The 19,613-nt window shown below is 41.6% G+C and overlaps 1 protein-coding gene across 2 annotated transcripts in view; it reads left to right on the plus strand.

Moving 5' to 3' along the window:
- Window positions 1–8,581: 8,581 nt before the first annotated feature.
- Window positions 8,582–19,613, plus strand: part of LOC118393137 (solute carrier family 15 member 4-like) — a 46,935-nt gene continuing 35,903 nt past the window's right edge. The window contains exons 1-5 of one of the 2 annotated variants that reach the window (XM_035785488.2): window positions 8,582–8,925; window positions 9,147–9,760; window positions 10,855–10,982; window positions 18,091–18,232; window positions 18,447–18,533. In XM_035785488.2, the coding sequence (XP_035641381.1) occupies window positions 9,194–9,760; window positions 10,855–10,982; window positions 18,091–18,232; window positions 18,447–18,533 (924 nt within the window). In that variant the 5' untranslated portion in view covers window positions 8,582–8,925; window positions 9,147–9,193. Of the gene's footprint in view, window positions 8,926–9,146; window positions 9,761–10,854; window positions 11,148–18,090; window positions 18,233–18,446; window positions 18,534–19,613 lie in introns of both variants that reach the window. The other variant, XM_035785487.2, reaches the window with a different exon arrangement.

Consider the following 19,613-nt stretch of genomic DNA (forward strand, 5'->3'; position numbering starts at 1 on the left):
TGAATACACTGTATCTGTCATTGTTTGTATTTACAGGGCAGCTGTTACATGCGCCGATAGGCAGCCTTGCGGTAATATGACTGCCTTTAGTGGCTTTGATATCTATTTTATTTTGTGAAGCTCTTCAGCTGTTAATGGTTAGATTAATGGACAACATTCTTCTGATGTACCTGATTTATGTGACTAGAATGTTGTTGCAACGAGACACTTTTCTTTGATGCTTTGAACTGCATTCATTAGTAATTTAATTTCCTTACAACTTTTGGCAATTACAATAGCTTATGAATTCATTGCTTGTATAGTATTACAATATATTATTGAGACAAACTCATTTACTGCCTTTTTCACTGCCTTTTCAGAACCATGGCTGATATAGCTGACTTTATAGTTAACATGAGTCTACTCTCCCAGGCTGTGTCACAGCTGAATGTCACCGGGAGCGGCGTAAAATTGGCACAGCGTCATCCGAGTTGGTGGTTGACCTGTTGCGCTCTAGCAACTCCTTGTGGCGGACCGGGCGCCTGTAAACTGACTTCAGTCGCCAGCTGGATTGGTAAGGCTGGCTTCCGGGTTAAGTGAGCAGTGTGTCAAGGACCAGTGCGGCTTGGCAGGGTCGTGCTTCAAAGGACGCATGGCTCTCAACCTTCTCCTCTTCCGAGTCCATAGGGAAGTTTCAACGACGGGACAAGATCTTAACTACCAATTGGATATCATGAAATTTGGGAGAAAAGGGGGTAAAAGTAACACAAATACATACAGTATATAAAATAATAAAAAATAACATGAGTCTACTCCAGACTCTGTGGATTTGTGTAGCTCTAAGAACGGCGTTCTCCTTTCGTAGACTTTCTGTAAGGTTCTATATTTATTTTCTTAGTCAACCTTGTGTTCTGTTTCATTGTGTTCTTGAACGTAGCCCTGTTTCTTTGTGTTCTTGAACGTAGCCCTTTCTTTAATTTTTGTTAATTGATTTCACCTGTGTTAGTTACTCATTTAGTCTCATCAGCTCCTTATTTAGTTCAGTTCATTCTGTTTGTGCCTTTTTGTTGTTCGTTTTGACTCTACTAAGCCTTTTCCTAGCTCATTTGTGAAAACCAGTTCTCGCCTCCAGTCCTAGTTTTGATTCAACTGCCTGTTTGCCTACCTGTGTATGACCATTGCCTGCCTGTGACCATGATTCCTGCCTTCTGTGAAGGCGAAATAAACACCTGCCGCGCTCTGCATGTGAATCTACACCTTTTTCTCCCTTGGTATTCATTACACTTTCAGGCTTAATAATTTCAATAACCTGAAAAGTCAGGACCCTCGCTAGCTGTCATAACCGAATTATGCATGTTTGTGATGCAAACGAAGGACACTATGCGCAAACTCTGATGTATGCCACATGAACAACATGAACAGCGTCATCTGCTGGATAATTTTAAGATCAAATCATGAAATAGCACTGTAACATGACAATGGTTCAGGTTATTGGAAAGTCTGTTTTGCCTGCTCCTTACCGTACTGCTGATTTGTAAATACAGAGCACAACCATGCACCGAACACAACTTTCGCCACCCAGAAAGAAATGTGCTTGCTATAGAGCCATCATGATTTGATTCAGGCAAATGCCTAGATGTGTTTATGATTGTTTCATTGTCAGAGGCAGAAATTAATCATTTCTTGGACTCGAGGCTTCAGTGTTAACAGGTGCAATGAATGTCAATGATAAACTCTCATCCCTGCACTATAGCTATTTTGTTATAAAAGTTAGCAACCACATTGCCAGGCCTACCTTTTCATTGACGATGGTCTGTACAAGATCCTCATCCACCCCTTGTTGATCTCTCAAAAAGCGCAAGAATTTCTGACTTAGCTTAGCCAGCCTATACTCCGGAGGATAGAGGAGGCAGACTCTGGTTAGCTAAGTATCCTAGCCTGGCTATCAGCTAAATCAAATCAAATGTTATGGGTCACATACACATGGTTAGCTGATGTTATTGCAAGTGTAGCGAAATGCTTGTGCTTCTAGTTCTGACAGTGCAGTAATATCTAACAAATAATCTAACAATTCCACAACTACCCAATACACACAAATCTAAGTAAAGGGATGTAATAAGAAAATATACAGTGCGAAGAAAAAGTATGTGAACCCTTAAGAATTACCTGGATATCTGCATAAATTGGTCATAACATTTTACAAGTCGCAACAATAAACAAACATGGTCTGCTTAAACTAATAAAACACAAACAATGATAATTTTTCATGTCTTTATTGAACACGCCTTGTAAACATTCACAGTGCAGGATGGGAAAAGTATGTTAACCCATGGATTTAATAACAGGTTAACCCTCTTTTGGCAGCAATAACCTCAACCAAACGTTTTCTGTAGTTGCGGATCAGACCCGCACAACGGTCAGGAGGAATTTTGCACCACTCCTCTTTACAAAACTGTTTCAGTTTCACAATATTCTTGGGATGTCTGGTGTGAACCACTCTCTTGCGGTCATGCTACAGCATCTCAATCGTGTTGAGGTCAGGACTGACTGGGCCACTCCAGAAGGCGCATTTTCTTCTGTTCAAGGCATTTTATTGTTGGTTTACTTCCTTCTTTTGGGTTTTTGTCTTGTTATAACACCTAACTTATGTTGAGCTTCAATTGGCGGACAGATAGCCTTACATTCTCCTGAAAAATGTCTTGGTAAACTTGGGAATTCATTTTTCCATCAATGATAGCAAGCTGTCCCAAACCATGATGCTCCCTCCACCATAGTTTACAGCTGGGATGAGGTTTTTAATGTTGGTGTGCTGTGCCTTTTTTTTTTGTTCCTTCCAAACAACACAACTTCAGTTTAATTTGTCTACAGAACATTTTGCCAATAGCTCTGTGGAAATCCAGGTGCTCTTTTGCAAACTTCAGACATGCAGCACTGTTTTTTTTGGAAAGCTGTGGCTTATTCCATGGTATCCTCCCAAGAACACCATTCTTGTTTAGTGTTTTACGTATCGTAGACTCATCAACAGAGATGTTAGCATCTTCCAGAGATTTTTGTAAGTCTTTAGCTGACAGTCTAGGATTATTCTTAACCTCATTGAGCTTTTGGCGCTGTGCTCTTGCAGTCGTCGTTGCAGGACGGCAACTCCTAGGGAGAGTAGCAACAGTACTGAAATTTCTCAATTTATAGACAATTTGTCTTAGCGTGGACTAACTTTTAGAGATACTTTTGTAATCCTTTCCAGCTTTATGCAAGGCAACAATTCTTAATCTTGGGTTTTCTGAAATCTCTTTTGTTTGAGGCAAGGTTCACATCAGGCAAAGCTTTTTCAAATTTTGTGAGTGTTTTTAATGGGGCAGTGCAGCTCTAACTAAAATCTTCAATTTATTTTTATTTCACCTTTATTTAACCAGGTAAGTTAGTTGAGAACAAGTTCTCATTTACAACTGCGACCTGGCCAAAATAAAACAAAGCAGTGCGACACAAACAACAACACAGAGTTACACATGGAATAAACAAGCGTACAATCAATAACACAATAGAAAAAAGTATGTCTATATACAGTGTGTGCAAATGGCTTGAGGAGGTAAGGCAATAAATAGGCCTTAGTAGCGAAGTAATTACAATTTAGCAAATTAACACTGGAGTGATAGATAAGCAGATGGTGATGTGCAAGTAGAAATACTGGTGTGCAAAATAGCAGAAAAGTAAACAAAAACAATATGGTAAGTTAGTTGAGGTAGGTAGATTGGGTGGGCTATTTACAGATGGGCTATGTACAGCTGCAGCAATCAGTTATCTGCTCAGATAGCTGATGTTTAAAGTTAGTGAGGGAAATATAAGTCTCCAGCTTCAGCAATTTTTGCAATTCGTTCCAGTCATTGGCAGCAGAGAACTGGAAGGAAAGGCGGACAAAAGAGGTGTTGGCTTTGGGGATGACCAGTGAGATATACCTGCTGGAGCACGTACTATGGGTGGGTGTTGCTATCGTGACCAGTGAGCTGAGATAAGGCGGAGCTTTACCTAGCATAGACTTATAGATGACCTGGAGCCAGTGGGTTTGGCGACAAATATGTAGCGAGGGCCAGCCGACTAGAGCATACAGGTCACAGTGGTGGGTGGTATAATGGGCTTTGGTGTCAAAACGGATGGCACTATGATAGACTGCATCCCGTTTGCTGAGTAGAGTATCGGAAGCTATTTTGTAAATGATATCGCCGAAGTCGAGGATCGGTAGGACTGTCAGTTTTACGAGGGTATGTTTTGCGGAATGAGCGAAGGAGGCTTTGTTGCGAAATAGGAAGCGGATTCTCGATTTAATTTTGGATTGGTGATGTTTAATATGAGTCTGGAATGAGAGTTTACAGCCTAGCCAGACACCTAGGTATTTGCAGTTGTAAACATATTCTAAGTCAGAACCTCCAGAGTAGTGTCATGAAGTTGGCCTGGGGATAAGTTTATGACAGTCATAAATACCTCTTCCCCCCTTTTTCCTCTCTCTACCCTGATGATATTACATTTGCAAAACCCTTGGTTAACATAGAGATTCTGGGAACGTCAGAAGGTGGGGGGAAATTAACTATATTCTGGTAATCTGACCAATTGAACATATGCGGTGGTACTTAATGAATATGATGTCAGTTCGGTTGTCATCTGAGACATTCTCATCAATGATAAGATGACAAACTCTACAGTGGAAAGTCTACACATCAGAGTTATCGGATTCACATGGAATTGTTGTTCAATTTAAATGTTTGAATATGAAATTATTTGTGATGTGATGAAATGTGATTTTAGCTTCTAAAATGTGAGAATTGGGTTTTCATAAGATTAGGGTTCTGCTAAATCAGTGGCCCGTCCCTATGAAGAGTCATGGGTTATAAAACTTTTCAGACACACCCTTCTCGCTCTGCTATATAAAGCCTTGACGACAATATAACCTCCTGTTCCGAGGATGTGAGGACGACGGTCTGATGTCAGAATGGTTCAGAAAATAACTACAGAACGAAGCCAACTTCAGTGTGAGCTTTGGTTGTGAATGGTATGAACTTTGAACTCTTATTCACTACAGAAGTGATACCTCCTAGCCGTTGAGTTAGCAACAGCAGCTGCAAACGAGGGTTAGGAAGGAACAGACAGAGTATCCCGTCTATCACACAACGACATTACTACAACATATCCAATTGACCACCAGAGACATTCTTCAAAGGACAAAGGACTCGGTTGGGCAACACGGCCTTCCATCTACCACCAACCTACCGAAGCACAGTTCAGAGTAAATATTTATTGCATTTTCCTTTTCCAAATGGGCGGTAATGTAGAATGCATAAAATACTGTATTTACGATAGCACAGCTTCTTCCTTTGGTTCTCAGTCTTCCCGCTCTTTCACTCAAACCCAGCCTCTTTTGTGTAACAAGCTGTCATATCTGTTCCGCCCGCTAGGGACGTTTTCCTTTATGACGTAATTTGTAATCAAGTTATGATTAATTATGTGTATGTGTAATTCTGTGTGATTAGTCAGGTATTTAGTAAATAAATAATTAAACCCAATTTTGTATTGCTGATTCAACTTGATAGCCAGGGTTCATGAAGATATCCAATAATTTACAACTTTCAGATGAGACGGAATTAAGGTGACGATTAATATTGACTGCTGTTGATGTAAAATATTACTAGGTCTGCAAGAGTTTATTTGGAAGATTACAGCTCTATAAATATTATTTCCTGGTGCCCCGACTCTCTAGTTAATTATATTTACATGATTAGCTCAATCAGGTAATGTTAATTACGGAGAAAGGATTTTATAGAATAGCATGTCATATCACTTAATCCGTCATAGCCAAAGACACGACAGTAGTGATGCTAGTGGTACCCCCACAGAGACTGCCAGAGGTCCGGACAACAGCCCCTCCGATTTGACACTCTGAACTCTGTCTGAGAAGTAGTTGGTGAACCAGGCGAGGCAGTCATTTGAGAAACCAAGGCAGTTGAGTCTGCCGATAAGAATCTGGTTATTGACAGAGTCGAAAGCCTTGTCCAGGTCGATGAAGACGGATGCACAGACTGTCTTTTATCGATGGTGGTTATGATATCTTTTAGTACCTTGAGCGTGGCTGAGGTACACCAATGACCAGCTCGAAAACCATGTTGCACAGAGGAGAAGGTAAGGTGGGATTCGAAAAGGTCAGTGAACTGTTTATTAACTTGGCTTTCGAAGACTTTAGAAAGGCAGGGCAGGATGGATATAGGATCCAATCTCGTTTCATTGATTCAACTCCAGGTAAGTTGACTCCTGACTCCAATTAGCTTTTTGAGAAGGGGTTCACATACTTTTTCCAACCTACACTGTGAATGTTTCAATGATGTATTCAATATAGACAAGAAAAATACAATAATTTGTGTGTGATTAGTTTAAGCACACTATGTTTGTCTATTGTTGTGATTTAGATGAAGATCAGATTAAATTTGATGTCAAATTTATTTAGAAATCCAGGTAAAACCTAAGGGTTCACATACTTTTTCTTGCCACTGTACATATACATATATGGATGAGCGATGACCGAAAGGCATAGGCAATAGATGGCGTCTAGTGTGCGCTTTGAACACTCCCAGAGTAAAAAAACTATTTGAATTTAAAATCCGACAATGCTCTGAATTTGACAATGCTCTGAATTTATCACAGTCTGGTACTGCAGATTGAATTTATGAACGGCCAGAGTGTCCAGTGTGCGCTCTGAATTTACTAACCGACAATCTGACAACGTTCTGAATTTATGAACATCCTGGGCGCAATCTGGTACTCCAGATTGAATTTACGAACACACCCCTACTCCTCGGTGTGCGCTCTGAATGCTCTGAATTTACGAACACCCTAATATATTCAGGTCGGGAAGTCGGAGCTCGAGAAAGATGCCCGAGGTCCCGACGTAAAATTCAGAGTTGGATGCCTGTTCCAAACTATTTTTTTTTCAGTGTGAGGTCGTTTTTTTTCACGAGTTCCCAGTTATCTCGAGTGCTCTAAAGTCAAATATTTCCGAGTTCCCAGTTGTTTTGAACGCAGCATTACCAAAACAATTTCGCTCGCTCCGAAATTTAAACCAGTAGTAGCCACCAACTTCAATGACAATAAACATCCAATTGAAATGCGAATCTGACATTCCCGTGCCCCAAGAACATTGTCACCGATGAGCTACAGTGTTTGATTCATATCAGCCGTTTTATAATAAAACAACTCAGCTAGCTAGCGAAATGATAATTCGCGACGTTAGCTAGACTTGCGTTGCGAGTTCATAGGGAAATATGCTTCAGGATCAGCGGGTTAGATCTTCCACCATGAGTAACAAAACCAGCTACTCGTTCGTTTTCAGCCACATATGTTCAACTCATAGCTTATCCAGTGACCACCGCATTTAGAAGGATAGCTACTGACTGAATCGTAGCTAGCTCGCATATTGACCATGCAGTAAGTAGATAATTGTGAACGCCAAAAGACAGCCACAAGATTAGACACAATAATGTATATAAACCCTAGATTGTAAATGCTATGTATTGGCCATTGAGAGGCTTTGAAGCCACCGTTCGGCGACATTGTCACTCCCCTCCATATTAATACATTGAATTCCACAGTATTTCAACTTAAAGTTTCAAGGACAAAGTACATGTATTTAAGTATTTTTGCTGTTGTAATGAGGACAGTCATCTAAAAATATAATACTTTAAATGAATGTTTAGTGCACAGAATATAATGTAACGACTCTTCAGCTCGAGCATGCTTTTGGAGCACAGTCGAAAGCGCGCTGGAATTCGGGCTAGTAGGTCGAGGGTTCGAGGCCTACTCCCTGCTTGTTTCCTTGCAATACTTTTAAAGTATGCATGTAGTTGTATGAATAAATGTGGCAAAAACTAATGTAGATATTAAGAAATGCATTTCTACAGCTTCCAAAATATTTTTTTTACGTCAGTTCGTGCCAAGATGGAGGCACGGAGGCTTCAACACAGCGCCCCCATAACGGTCATCCAGTGTAAATAAATAATTGGTTAGACATAATTACACCATCGGCAACAATAACTGGCGACAAATATTTTCATGTATATATTTTTTTTAATAATATTTTTTGGTTTATCCACTGACCACCGGATTTAGGAGGATAGCTAGTTAGCGAGTTTACTGGCCAGGTAGTACACACTAACTAATCGTGGATGCATGACCTATTTGATACATTTGGGTTAACTTTCTTACATAAAGCAACACATACCAGACCGTTTGTGGGAAGGTAAAAATAACAATTAGTGTGCTCGTTCTTTTAACGACTGGACAGTTAAACTCAAATAGATTGGTAGGTAGCTGGTGAGGCTTTTATTTCCCAATTAATTTGGTAACCAAGCTGAAGCTGGGTTTCACAATTGGTCGATGTGGCGTCACGCACTGAAGTAGGCTCAACCAATCACCCAACGGGATCTATGTCGAGACTCATGACTATTCATACCCCCGTACCCCGCCTTCTTACGTATCTGCAAGCCCTCCAGGAAGTGTTGAAGAAAACAGTATTGAATATCTTCCTTTTCGACCAATAGCGTATAAGCCTGTTTCCATTCCGGTCAATGGAGCTTCACTAAATGCATTAAGTGGGCGGACTAAATAGCACAGCAACTGAACAAAACGCAGATTTGTAAAATGTAGGTGTTAACTGCATCATTCGCTTAAACTGTGACGTCGATCCATCTATTTACGGTATGCGAAAAAAAAACACAATTTAGATGTTGCTGAACGAATTTATACAGTCACGCGCCAGTGCTTTGACAGGCAGTGTGGGAGTGTCCGTTTCATTACTAGTTACCCGAGTAGATATTCACTCTTCTGAACAATTTATTTTGTGGCATGCCGAGCACAAACTGATAAGATAGGAGGCTAAATGCCAGACGTTGGAAAGTGTGTCATTAATTGAAGGTACAGTATACTACTTCTCAATGTTAATATGCAAATCATAAGCATGCTTAAAGTTAGTATGCTGGTGTCAGGAAGCACACTAAATTTAGCAAGTGTCTCAAACTGAGCTGGCTAACAAGTGTCTCTCAAACTGAGCAACCCTGTTGTAATTTCTCCATCTTAACTGTTGCAATTATTGTCATAACGCGTCGTATCATAATCTCGTGTTCATTTTGTTTTAGTGTTGACCGTTTCCAGTAAACATCTCAAGTCAACAAGTCCGCTGACGATGGCCAGCAGGGATGCCAGTGAGAACACCCCTCTTTTGGACAGCAGCTCTGTGTGCAGGACTGTGTCAGTGTTCCAGGGCAGAAGACTGGCGTGTGCAACGATTCTGCTTGCAGAATCATTGGAACGAGTCGCATTCTATGGCATCACTTCCAACCTGGTTCTTTTCCTTAACAGTAGCCCATTTTATTGGGACGGGACTGAGGCCAGCCAGGCCCCCCTGATGTTCATGGGGGTTACATACCTGATCTCACCATTTGCTGGCTGGCTGGCTGATGCATATCTGGGCAAGTTCTGGACCATTGCTGGCAGTTTGATTCTATACTTCCTTGGCATGCTGTTTTTCCCATTTATCACATATGACTACTCCAGGAATGCCCTATGTGGTGATGAAATTGCATTTCCGGTGCAACCTGCCGAGTGTTTGAGCTCAAACAGTACTCCAAGCAATGTGACCTGCCCCACACGGGCACCTTACTGTGGGCCAGTGATCTACATTGGCCTTGTTCTCATCGCCCTAGGTGTAGGAACAGTGAAGTCCAACATCACTCCATTTGGGGCCGACCAGGTACAGTAAAGCTTATGAATAAACAAAGCATTCTCTCTCAATTAAGACTTCTTCAGAAGGGCTTCTAAGGTCAAATGAAAACTCAATGTATTGTACTTTACACTGTTGCTAATGCATTGTTGCTACTGTTATCCCATATGTCAGTTTAAGAGAATATATAACAGCCTAATTTATAAAGTCTGAAAGGTTCTGAACATGATCTAACTTTGGCCAGCCTTGTATATGGACTGAAATGGTAGTTGTGGAATAGGCTAAATGTTGATCTAGTACGCCTGTCATCTCTACATTTACCACGAGAACTCAATCAGCCAGGCCCCTGCTGGTTAACCCTTTTGTAATTTTCATCATGAAGTTACATTTGGGTAATGCCATCCATCAGGTCTGGTCAACACACCAGTCATCTAAGGCTAAGAAGAATGCTAGATGAGTAACTGTACATCAATTTAGGAAGTGAAACTCACATTTGTCCTGTTAAGTTTCTCATCACAATTCTAGATTAGGCCTACCTGTAAGACCCTTAATGAAAGAGGAAATCCCATTTCAGTGGGAAATCTGATCTAGCTAACCCAGGCTGTCCCAAAATGTTTTCAGAGTTTGTGACTGATTAGCATAGATTTCAATCCCATTGTCATTTACCACATTTCTGATTGGTGATTGGTTTAGATTTGTTTAATTTGGATTGCCCAAGTTTCTATGGGATTCACAAAGTAATATTGAGGAAAAAAGGTAAATGCCACTGAGCAGGATTTATAGAAATCTTGTTCACCTGTAAAACGTGATTAGATTAGCCCATTCATAAGTTACTAGAAATAACTTACTGCTTTTCACAAAGTTCTCTTCCTATTTGTTTTTTGTCAAGCATGGAATAAAAGGAAGATGATAGCACTGTTTATCACGTGGATGTTATACACTCATTCGCTGCCATTGAATGATGGGCTATACAATAAAATGTTTAATATAATCAGGGTGTTTCTCTTATTAGATAGCAATGTTAGGCCTATGTCTTCAGTTTGATATGATACTACTATTCTGTTTTGTTTCCTAAAGATGCTCATGGAGTGCAGAATGCCATGACAATCCCTTTTGCCTCACAGGTAAAAGATCGTGGCCCAGAGGCCACTCGCAGGTTCTTCAACTGGTTCTACTGGTGCATCAACCTGGGTGCCATCTTGTCCCTGGGTGGCGTGGCCTACATCCAGCAGAACATCAACTTCCAATTGGGGTACATAATTCCAGCTGTGTGCCTGGGTGTCTCTTTCCTGGTGTTCCTGCTGGGGCGCACAGTCTTCATCAACAAGCCTGCTGACGGTAGTGCCTTCACTGACCTGTTCAAGATCCTGGTTTATGCCTTCTGCAACACACAGCCCAAAGAGCCCAACCTGCTACGGTAAGAGGGGCCAGGCAGATCACTGCTGTTACTAAAGCCCCGTTTCCAATGGCACATACAATTAGGGCCAAATTCAAGGTGGCTCAAATGGAAATCTCAAATTCAAGTTGGGTAGAGGGAAATCCGGGCCAGCGCAGCCCAGTTTCACAACTGGTGCCAGCTCGATTAGAATTCTAGTTGGTCACGCCTTTTACTATACAGCCACCAAGCTGATCAACATTTTTAGTTGGATAGCTCGTCTGGGCTTGTTGCTGTTAGCTAGCACATGGACAAGCACTACTGCAGTAGTCACACATGGTGCAAATTACCACCATAGCTGGATCCTTCATTCATTTTTGTACTACACAAACTTTTATAAGAAAAGTCAGCTCTCGAATGCTAGCTACGCTGTTATGCTAGCAACAGCGCTAACCGTTTACCTAGATAGCTAATGTCAGCAAGCTACATACATGGCTGAGTCTGGCTGGAACTGGCAGGAGTATAAGTAATGTTATTTACTGCATGGTGAGGGTGAATTCAAGTCTTCAACATCTTGCTAGCTAGTAACATTAGCTAAGCTAGCTGCAGTCACATATTGGGTACCTCGCAACATGACATCATTTGTCATTTCTGGAGGCAGTGGAAACGCAATAGTTAGCCCAACCTGGGTTGACTTAAAAATTCCAATGGAAATGCATCTTTAGTAGTATCAGTATCTATATGTAGGCTAGATAAAGGTGTGAAAGAGGCTGTGCTCTATCTGATCTCAATGGAAACACAATCTTGACTTTGTAGCAAACATGTTCTAATCTACTTTGGGAGTAAAAAAGAAGGCTATGTTATGGTTGTTCTCTAATCCAAGATAGTACCACACCACTAGGTGTTGATCATAGCTCTTTATGTAAGGTGACCAGATTTCTGACATTAAAACCGGGGACATTTCCAGTTCGGCGGTCAATCTATCATTAAAATATCCAATGTTATTATCTATGAAATAAAAAAGGGGACAATTCCGGTTTCATGTATTTAGTCTTAACAGGCACACTGTGATAGACAGAGAACAACTATATTACAGAAACACTACAGACAAGACAGAACTGTCTGATCTGAACAGCCATTCAGTGGTCCTGGTAGAATAAGAGCAGAAGAGAACATGAGCAAAATTTAAAAAAAACAGACAATAGTAAATGTGAAATACACTGCTCAAAAAAGTAAAGGGAACACTTAAACAACACAATGTAACTCCAAGTCAATCACACTTCTGTGAAATCAAACTGTCCACTTAGGAAGCAACACTGATTGACAATACATTTCACATGCTGTTGTGCAAATGGAATAGACAACAGGTGGAAATTATAGGCAATTAGCAAGACACCCCCAATAAAGAAGTGGTACTGCAGGTGGGGACCACAGACTACTTCTCAGTTCCTATGCTTCCTGGCTGATGTTTTGGTAACTTTTGAATGCTGGCGGTGCTTTCACTCTAGTGGTAGCATGAGACTGAGTCTACAACCCACACAAGTGGCTCAGGTAGTGCAGCTCATCCAGGATGGCACATCAATGCGAGCTGTGGCAAGAAGGTTTGCTGTGTCTGTCAGCATAATGTCCAGAGCATGGAGGCGCTACCAGGAGACAGGCCAGTACATCAGGAGACATGGAGGAGGCCGTAGGAGGGCAACAACCCAGCAGCAGGACCGCTACCTTTGCATTGTGCAAGGAGGTGCAGGAGGAGCACTGCCAGAGCCCTGCAAAATGACCTCCAGCAGGCCACAAATGTGCATGTGTCTGCTCAAACGGTCAGAAACAGACTCCATGAGGGTGGTATGAGGCCCCAACGTCCACAGGTGGGGGTTGTGTTTTTCATTTGCCAGAGAACACCAAGATTGGCAAATTCGCCACTGGCGCCCTGTGCTCTTCACAGATGAAAGCAGGTTTGGTGGTGGGTCAGTCATGGTGTGGGGTGGCATTTCTTTGGGGGGCCGCACAGCCCTCCATGTGCTCGCCAGAGGTAGCCTGACTGCCATTAGGTACCGAGATGAGATCCTCAGACCCCTTGTGAGACCATATGCTGGTGCGGTTGGCCCTGGGTTCCTCCTAATGCAAGACAATGCTAGACCTCATGTGGCTGGAGTGTGTCAGCAGTTCCTGCAAGAGGAAGGCATTGATGCTATGGACTGGCCCGCCCGTTCCCCAGACCTGAATCCAATTGAGCACATCTGGGACATCATGTCTCACTTCATCCACCAACGCCACGTTGCATTGTCCAGGAGTTGGCGGATGCTTTAGTCCAGGCCTGGGAGGAGATCCCTCAGGAGACCATCCGCCACCTCATCAGGAGCATGCCCAGGTGTTGTAGGGAGGTCATACAGGCACGTGGAGGCCACACACACCACTGAGCCTCATTTGGACTTGTTTTAAGGACATTACATCAGTTGGATCAGCCTGTGGTGTGGTTTTCCACTTTAATTTTGAGTGATACATTTGATTTCCATTGATCATTTTTGTGTGATTTGTGTTGTCAGCACATTGAACTATGTAAAGAAAAAAGTATTTAATAACAATTTTTAATTAATTCAGATCTAGGATGTGTTATCTTAGTGTTCCCTTTATTTTTTTGAGAAGTGTACTTAACAACTTAATTAAGAAATAAGACGATGAGATTGGTAACTACATAATATACTTATACCAACCTAATCTGTATATTTCTCAGCAGAATGTATCTTCCTCAGGATTGCTCTGTCTTTGGCCAGCTTTTCCATGAACTCCTGGCAGGGGAGGTTGAAGTTCGTCTTCACAATAAGCATGGTCTTGGTGGTAGGAACAGTGAACCTATTTCTTGCTGCTGTCCATATATCATTCATTTGGAAAACACTCTCTCGACTGGTGCATTACTTCCAGGTAAGCACTTGACAACAAATGCTAATCTAGCCACGTTAGTGTGGGATGTCGTTCTCTTTGAAGTGGGTAACCACCGTGCTCCATCTCTGACTAAGCGGTATCTCAGATGTTTTCCTTTGTTCAAGCGATTCCCCCCCTTTAGGAACGCTTGCAGGCCAGTAACCTCATCAAACAATGCATCCTCATTGATGATCACATTGGGGCATTTTTCCTGCAGTGTGCCTGCTGCCTTCTGGATCTCTTCACGCAGAGGTTGCCTTCTTAAAAGGAGACAATGTAAATATTTTAGATTATCTGTGTGCTTTCCCCATGCTTGCAAGTAGTTCACAGCCACAGTGAAAAATGATTGGGATGTTTTGAGAAAGCTCTCTTTAGACATTGCTCCATTTCCCTCTAGCTCTCTCAGAAGTCCTCTGACCAAAATCGGAATGAAGTTGTCATCACATCTTGCAGTCAATTTTGCCTTGATGTTTCTCAGAATTGCAGCTGACTCCACAGCACAGCAGTCCTGTTACTCAAGCATCCTGATAATATCACTGAATATGGTCAAGTTTCCATGGACAAAGGCCAGCCAATGTTCAGTCAGTGGATCTTCGAACATTGCTCGCAGGACAACAGGGCATTTGTCTTCAGAAAGAAAAAAGGATTTCAATGGCACACACCTTTTAAACACTCTTTCTAGAGCAGGGAGCATGGACAGCCAGCGAACATAGCTGTGTCCTAAAATGTTATGGTACTCCTGGCCAACAAACTCACAAAAGCTCTTCAGTCTTTTACGCTGATGGTGAAAATATGAAACTATCCAAATATCTTTGTGAGCAGGTATTCAACATCAAGGGGAATCATATCCAAAGCTGTTCTGGCCGTGTTATGAATGATGCCAATCACCTCCCACTGCAGAGCATTTTTAACTTTGGTATGGACATTGACCCTCCCCAGCCTATTCAGTCCTCCAAAGTTGGTATTTGTGTTGTCGGCAGAGAATGCCACAACTTTGTTTTGCAGATTACATTTTTGGTTGACCACCGCTGCAACCTCCTCTGCTGTTTCTCCTTTCAATTCAACAAAATCATGCAGTTTTGTTTCCACAGATGTGTTGCCACCATATATCTGACTACTACTGGCAGCAGCTTTACATGTCCATGATTGGACGCATCAATGGACAGGGACACAAATTCAACGTGGTCTAGGTCCTGTTACCAAAGTAGTTGCCCATGGTGCTAACGCGTTACTCACTATGGCTTCGCATTTTGTCCTAGCACATGTAGACTTCGGCTCATAAAGCTTTCGTGTCAGTTGTGCTGCGCAGTCCATAGATCTGTAACTATGATTGTGTCGCATAGTGTGGTATGCAAAGACACCCTCCTTCACAGCTAAAGCATATTCTTCTTGGGAAGGCTCTACCTTCTTGAAGAATGTGGTGACAGAGGGCATACCAACATGGGCAATCAGGGGGGCTTTATGCTTTTTTTTGTCTGTTGATGTTCTACCACTGCTGTTCTTCCCCCGCTGCCAATTGAAAAAGAGGAATTACAAAGGGTGCAGTTAACCATTCTATCGTCTTGACCTGAGTGTATAAATGGATATTCTCTCATGTCATTAAAATGGTATTTCTGTTTCTTGGAAAGAGCCATTTGTACCTCTATCTGCTCTTCACTCTCCTTGTGTCACTCTTCTTACTCTCTTAACTTTTTCTTCTCCTCCAATCTTTCTCCACTTGTCTTCCTGCTTTTTCTTCCTTTCCACCTCACTCTTCCACACTCTCCTCGCTTCACTCTTTTTACTCCCTTAACTTCTTGGCGCACCGATCCCTTTAGATCATTTTCGCCAACAGCTGCTGAATTGTAGAGTGCCAAATTTTTAATTACTAAAAATATTTAATTTTCATAATCACAAGTGCAATATAGCAAAACACAGCTTAGCTTGTTGTTAATCCACCTGGCATGTCAGATTTCAAAAAAGATTTACAGCAAAAGCTATCCAAGCGTTTGTTATGTCTCTCAGCAGCCAAAACATTACAGCAAAGTAGATTGGTCATGAAAGTCAGAAAAGCAATAAAATTAATCGCTTACCTTTTGATCTTCAGATGTTTACACTCACAAGACTCCCAGTTACACAATAAATGTTCCTTTTGTTCAATAAAGATTATTTTTATATCCAAAATACCTCTATTTGGTTTGCGCGTTTTGTTTAGAAATCCACAGGTTCGAGCGGTCACGACGGTGCAGAAAAATTCCACATAGTATCCGTAAAAACATGTCAAACGTTTTTTATTATCAATCCTACCGGACCATAGCTTTTTCAATAGGAGAGAGAGAGATAATGTCTGCTCCAAGCTGTTGCGCATGCAAAACTCTGCTGGCACCCAGCCAACCACTGATGCGATGTGATCTTTCTCTCTCATTTTTCAGAATAAAAGCCTGAAACTATGTCTAAAGACTGTACACACCATGTGGAAGCCATAGAGAAAGGAATATGGTTGATTTCCCTTTAAAATAAGGGAAGGCATGCAATGGAACAGAGGTCTCAGGAAAAACAGCACTTCCTGGTTGGATTTTCCTCAGGTTTTTGACTGCAATATCAATTCTGTTGTACTCTCAGACACTATTTTTACAGTTTTGGAAACTTTTTAGAGTTTCCTATCCTAATCTGACAATTATATGCATATTCTGGGCCTGAGAAATAGGCAGTTTCATTTGGGTATGTTTTTCATCAAAATACTGCCCCCTACACTAATATATATATTAGATAAAATACTTTGGTTAAGATTCCCATTGCTTGCCTCATTTTTGTATTTTATCTAAAAAAATGGTTTGCAATAATAAATTGGCAGGCTCTGTAATCATATCTTTACCTTTCCTCCTATCTCTTTCATGCTTCTTCCTATCCAGTCTTCCTCCTCTCCACTCTCTAACGGAAAACATTATGCTAATGTATCCATGAAAATGTCAAAATATATTTTCACACTACTTATAATGCCAAATCATTAAAAGTGTAATCTACAAATAAATATTCTCATAAAAATTGTGCATTTTAATATAATCCTATTTTCAAAATAGCCCGTCCACTACATATTTACATGTGAACGTTTTTTTACCTGGTTACCATGACAGTGGCTGGCAACCTAGGTTATGCTAGCTATCTAGCTATGTTGACTAAGTTAACATTAGCTATTTAAAACCTTATAAAGCAGAGCATCTATCTATATAAGAAATTGTGACGACATCATTTGCTAGTATCTCAAACAAGTGTAACGTTTGTTTGTGGTGATGTTGTGAATTCACTTGACACTTGCTAGCTTCTGGCTGAGTTTCCCACAGCAGTTTTCTCTAAAACTAGCGTGAGCAAGAAGTTAGAAGAAGAAGAGTGAATGAAGCGGATATAGCTAGCAGCCCCCTCTGCTGGACAAAACAAGCACAACGCGATTGAAACATCAACCGGTAGGCTCTGCTGCCCGATCTTGCCACGTATAATATTATTTCACTTTGCAGTCTGTTCTTAACGCACAGTTAAAAATGGGGACATTTCCGGGGACAGCTCCAGCCGGGGACATGCCACCAAAAACGGGGACTGTCCCCGGAAAACGAGGACGTCTGGTCACCCTATCTTTATGTTAAACCCTTCTTTGATCCCCAGCCTGTACTTTTTGTTGTGGTCTTCCCTGGCATTCATCATCATCATTCATTGTGGAGGAAGTTATTCTGAAGTGCTGTTGCTTGACTTTGAACCTAAGTAGCACAATCTGTTCAAGAACTTAACATTGTTTTAAGTTGGCCAATCCTACAGCGTTTCAAGAATTCCTTATTAAGGCTTTTTCTCAAGAGATAGGGATTATAGGCTTTAGTAGAAAATGGGTCCTTTTGCCAGAAGTGCCATTTATTTAAAGGAGAGACATAAACAAAAAAGGCCTGATTTTTAAGTCTTATCTCCAGCATTTAATTTAATAGTAGCTGAGTTTATGTTTAAGGAATATTTACAGAATTGTACGGCCCCTATCAAAACGTGCAGTAGCCGCTTTGTAGATCTTTTTAAAGTTGTTAAATTGTGTTATTCTTCTCTTGTTAAGGGCTAAGCCAACCATGCTTGATGGAGCTAAGGTGACTTATGGAGGGAGATTCCCTGAGGAGAAAGTGGAGGAGGTGAAAGCACTGCTGAAAATTCTTCCAGTGTTCTTTGCTCTTATCCCATACTGGACTGTGTACTTTCAGGTAAGAGATTTGTATTAACCTCTCCTCCTTATGGTAACAAAGCAGCTTTAGTTTTTTTCATAGCAACATGACGTAACATCAGCAACGGTGCGTTCAATGTTATTGCAGGCAGAATAGAATTACAACTGAAGAAATAGTGATAGTTTGGCGACTTTGAACATGTACTCTAGGCCTACGTTGCTAGTGTAATTATTTGATTTTCATTGTGCTATAGATGCAGACAACATATTTCCTCCAGAGCCTACATTTAAGGATTCCCGACACCAGCACAGGCACCAACAGCAGCGCCGGCACCGACCAGGTAAACTCAAACTGAGCCTCGGTTGATTTTTTTTCTTATTCTGGAAGGTGTTATAAGGCCGCCCCCAGGTGGTAAGGGTAGGCAACAACACATTGATCCTCAACGCGGGGCCCCTCCTGTACTCCCTGTTCACCCACGACTGCATAGCCAAGCATGACTCCAACACCATTAAGTTTGCTGACAACACAACGGTGGTAGGCCTGATCACCGACAACGATGAGTCAGCCTATATGGAGGTCAGAGACCAACCTCTCCCTCCACATGAGCAAGATAAAGGAGCTGATCGTGAACTACAGGAAAAGGAGGGCCAAACATGCCCCCATTCACATCGATGCGGTTGTAGTGGAGCGGGTTTAGAGCTTCAAGTTCCTTGGTGTCCACATCACCAACAAACTATCATGGTCCAAATGCACCAAACAGTCGTGAACACCTATTCCCCCTCAGGAAACTGAAAAGATTTGGCATGGGCCCTCAGATCCTCAAAGTTCTACAGCTTCGCTATCAAGAGCATCCTGACCGGTTGCATCACCGCCTGGTTTGGCAACTGCTTGGCATCCGACTTCTAGACGGTAGTACGGCCCAATACATTAGAGGGGCCAAGCTTCCTGCCATCCAAATTCTAGACTAGGCAGTGTCAGAGGAAGACTCCAAAAATTGTCAATGACTCCAGTAGGGCAATTGGTACCGGCACGCCAGGTCCAAAGCCGTAAGACTACTGAACAATGAATCAAATGGCTACCCGGACTATTTGCATTTTTTGTTTTCACTGCTGCTACTCACTGTTTATTATCTATGCATACATACATTACCCCTACCTACATGTACATATTACCTCGACTAACCTGTACCCCCGCACATTGACTCGGTACCCTCTGTATATAGCCTCTTTATTGTATTGTTACTTTTTTCACTTTTAGTTTTAGTCTATTTTCTTAACTGCATTGTTGGTTTCGGGCTTGTATTCGGTGCATGTGGCAAATAAAATTTAATTTGACCCGACAAAATGTGAGTAATAGATCTGTCGTTCTCATTGAATGCACGTCTAAAACGCAATAGGTTCTATGTGCAGAATTTCTACGC

This window comes from Oncorhynchus keta, chromosome 14 (assembly GCF_023373465.1).
Source record: "Oncorhynchus keta strain PuntledgeMale-10-30-2019 chromosome 14, Oket_V2, whole genome shotgun sequence".
Classification (NCBI taxonomy): Eukaryota; Metazoa; Chordata; class Actinopteri; order Salmoniformes; family Salmonidae; genus Oncorhynchus; species Oncorhynchus keta.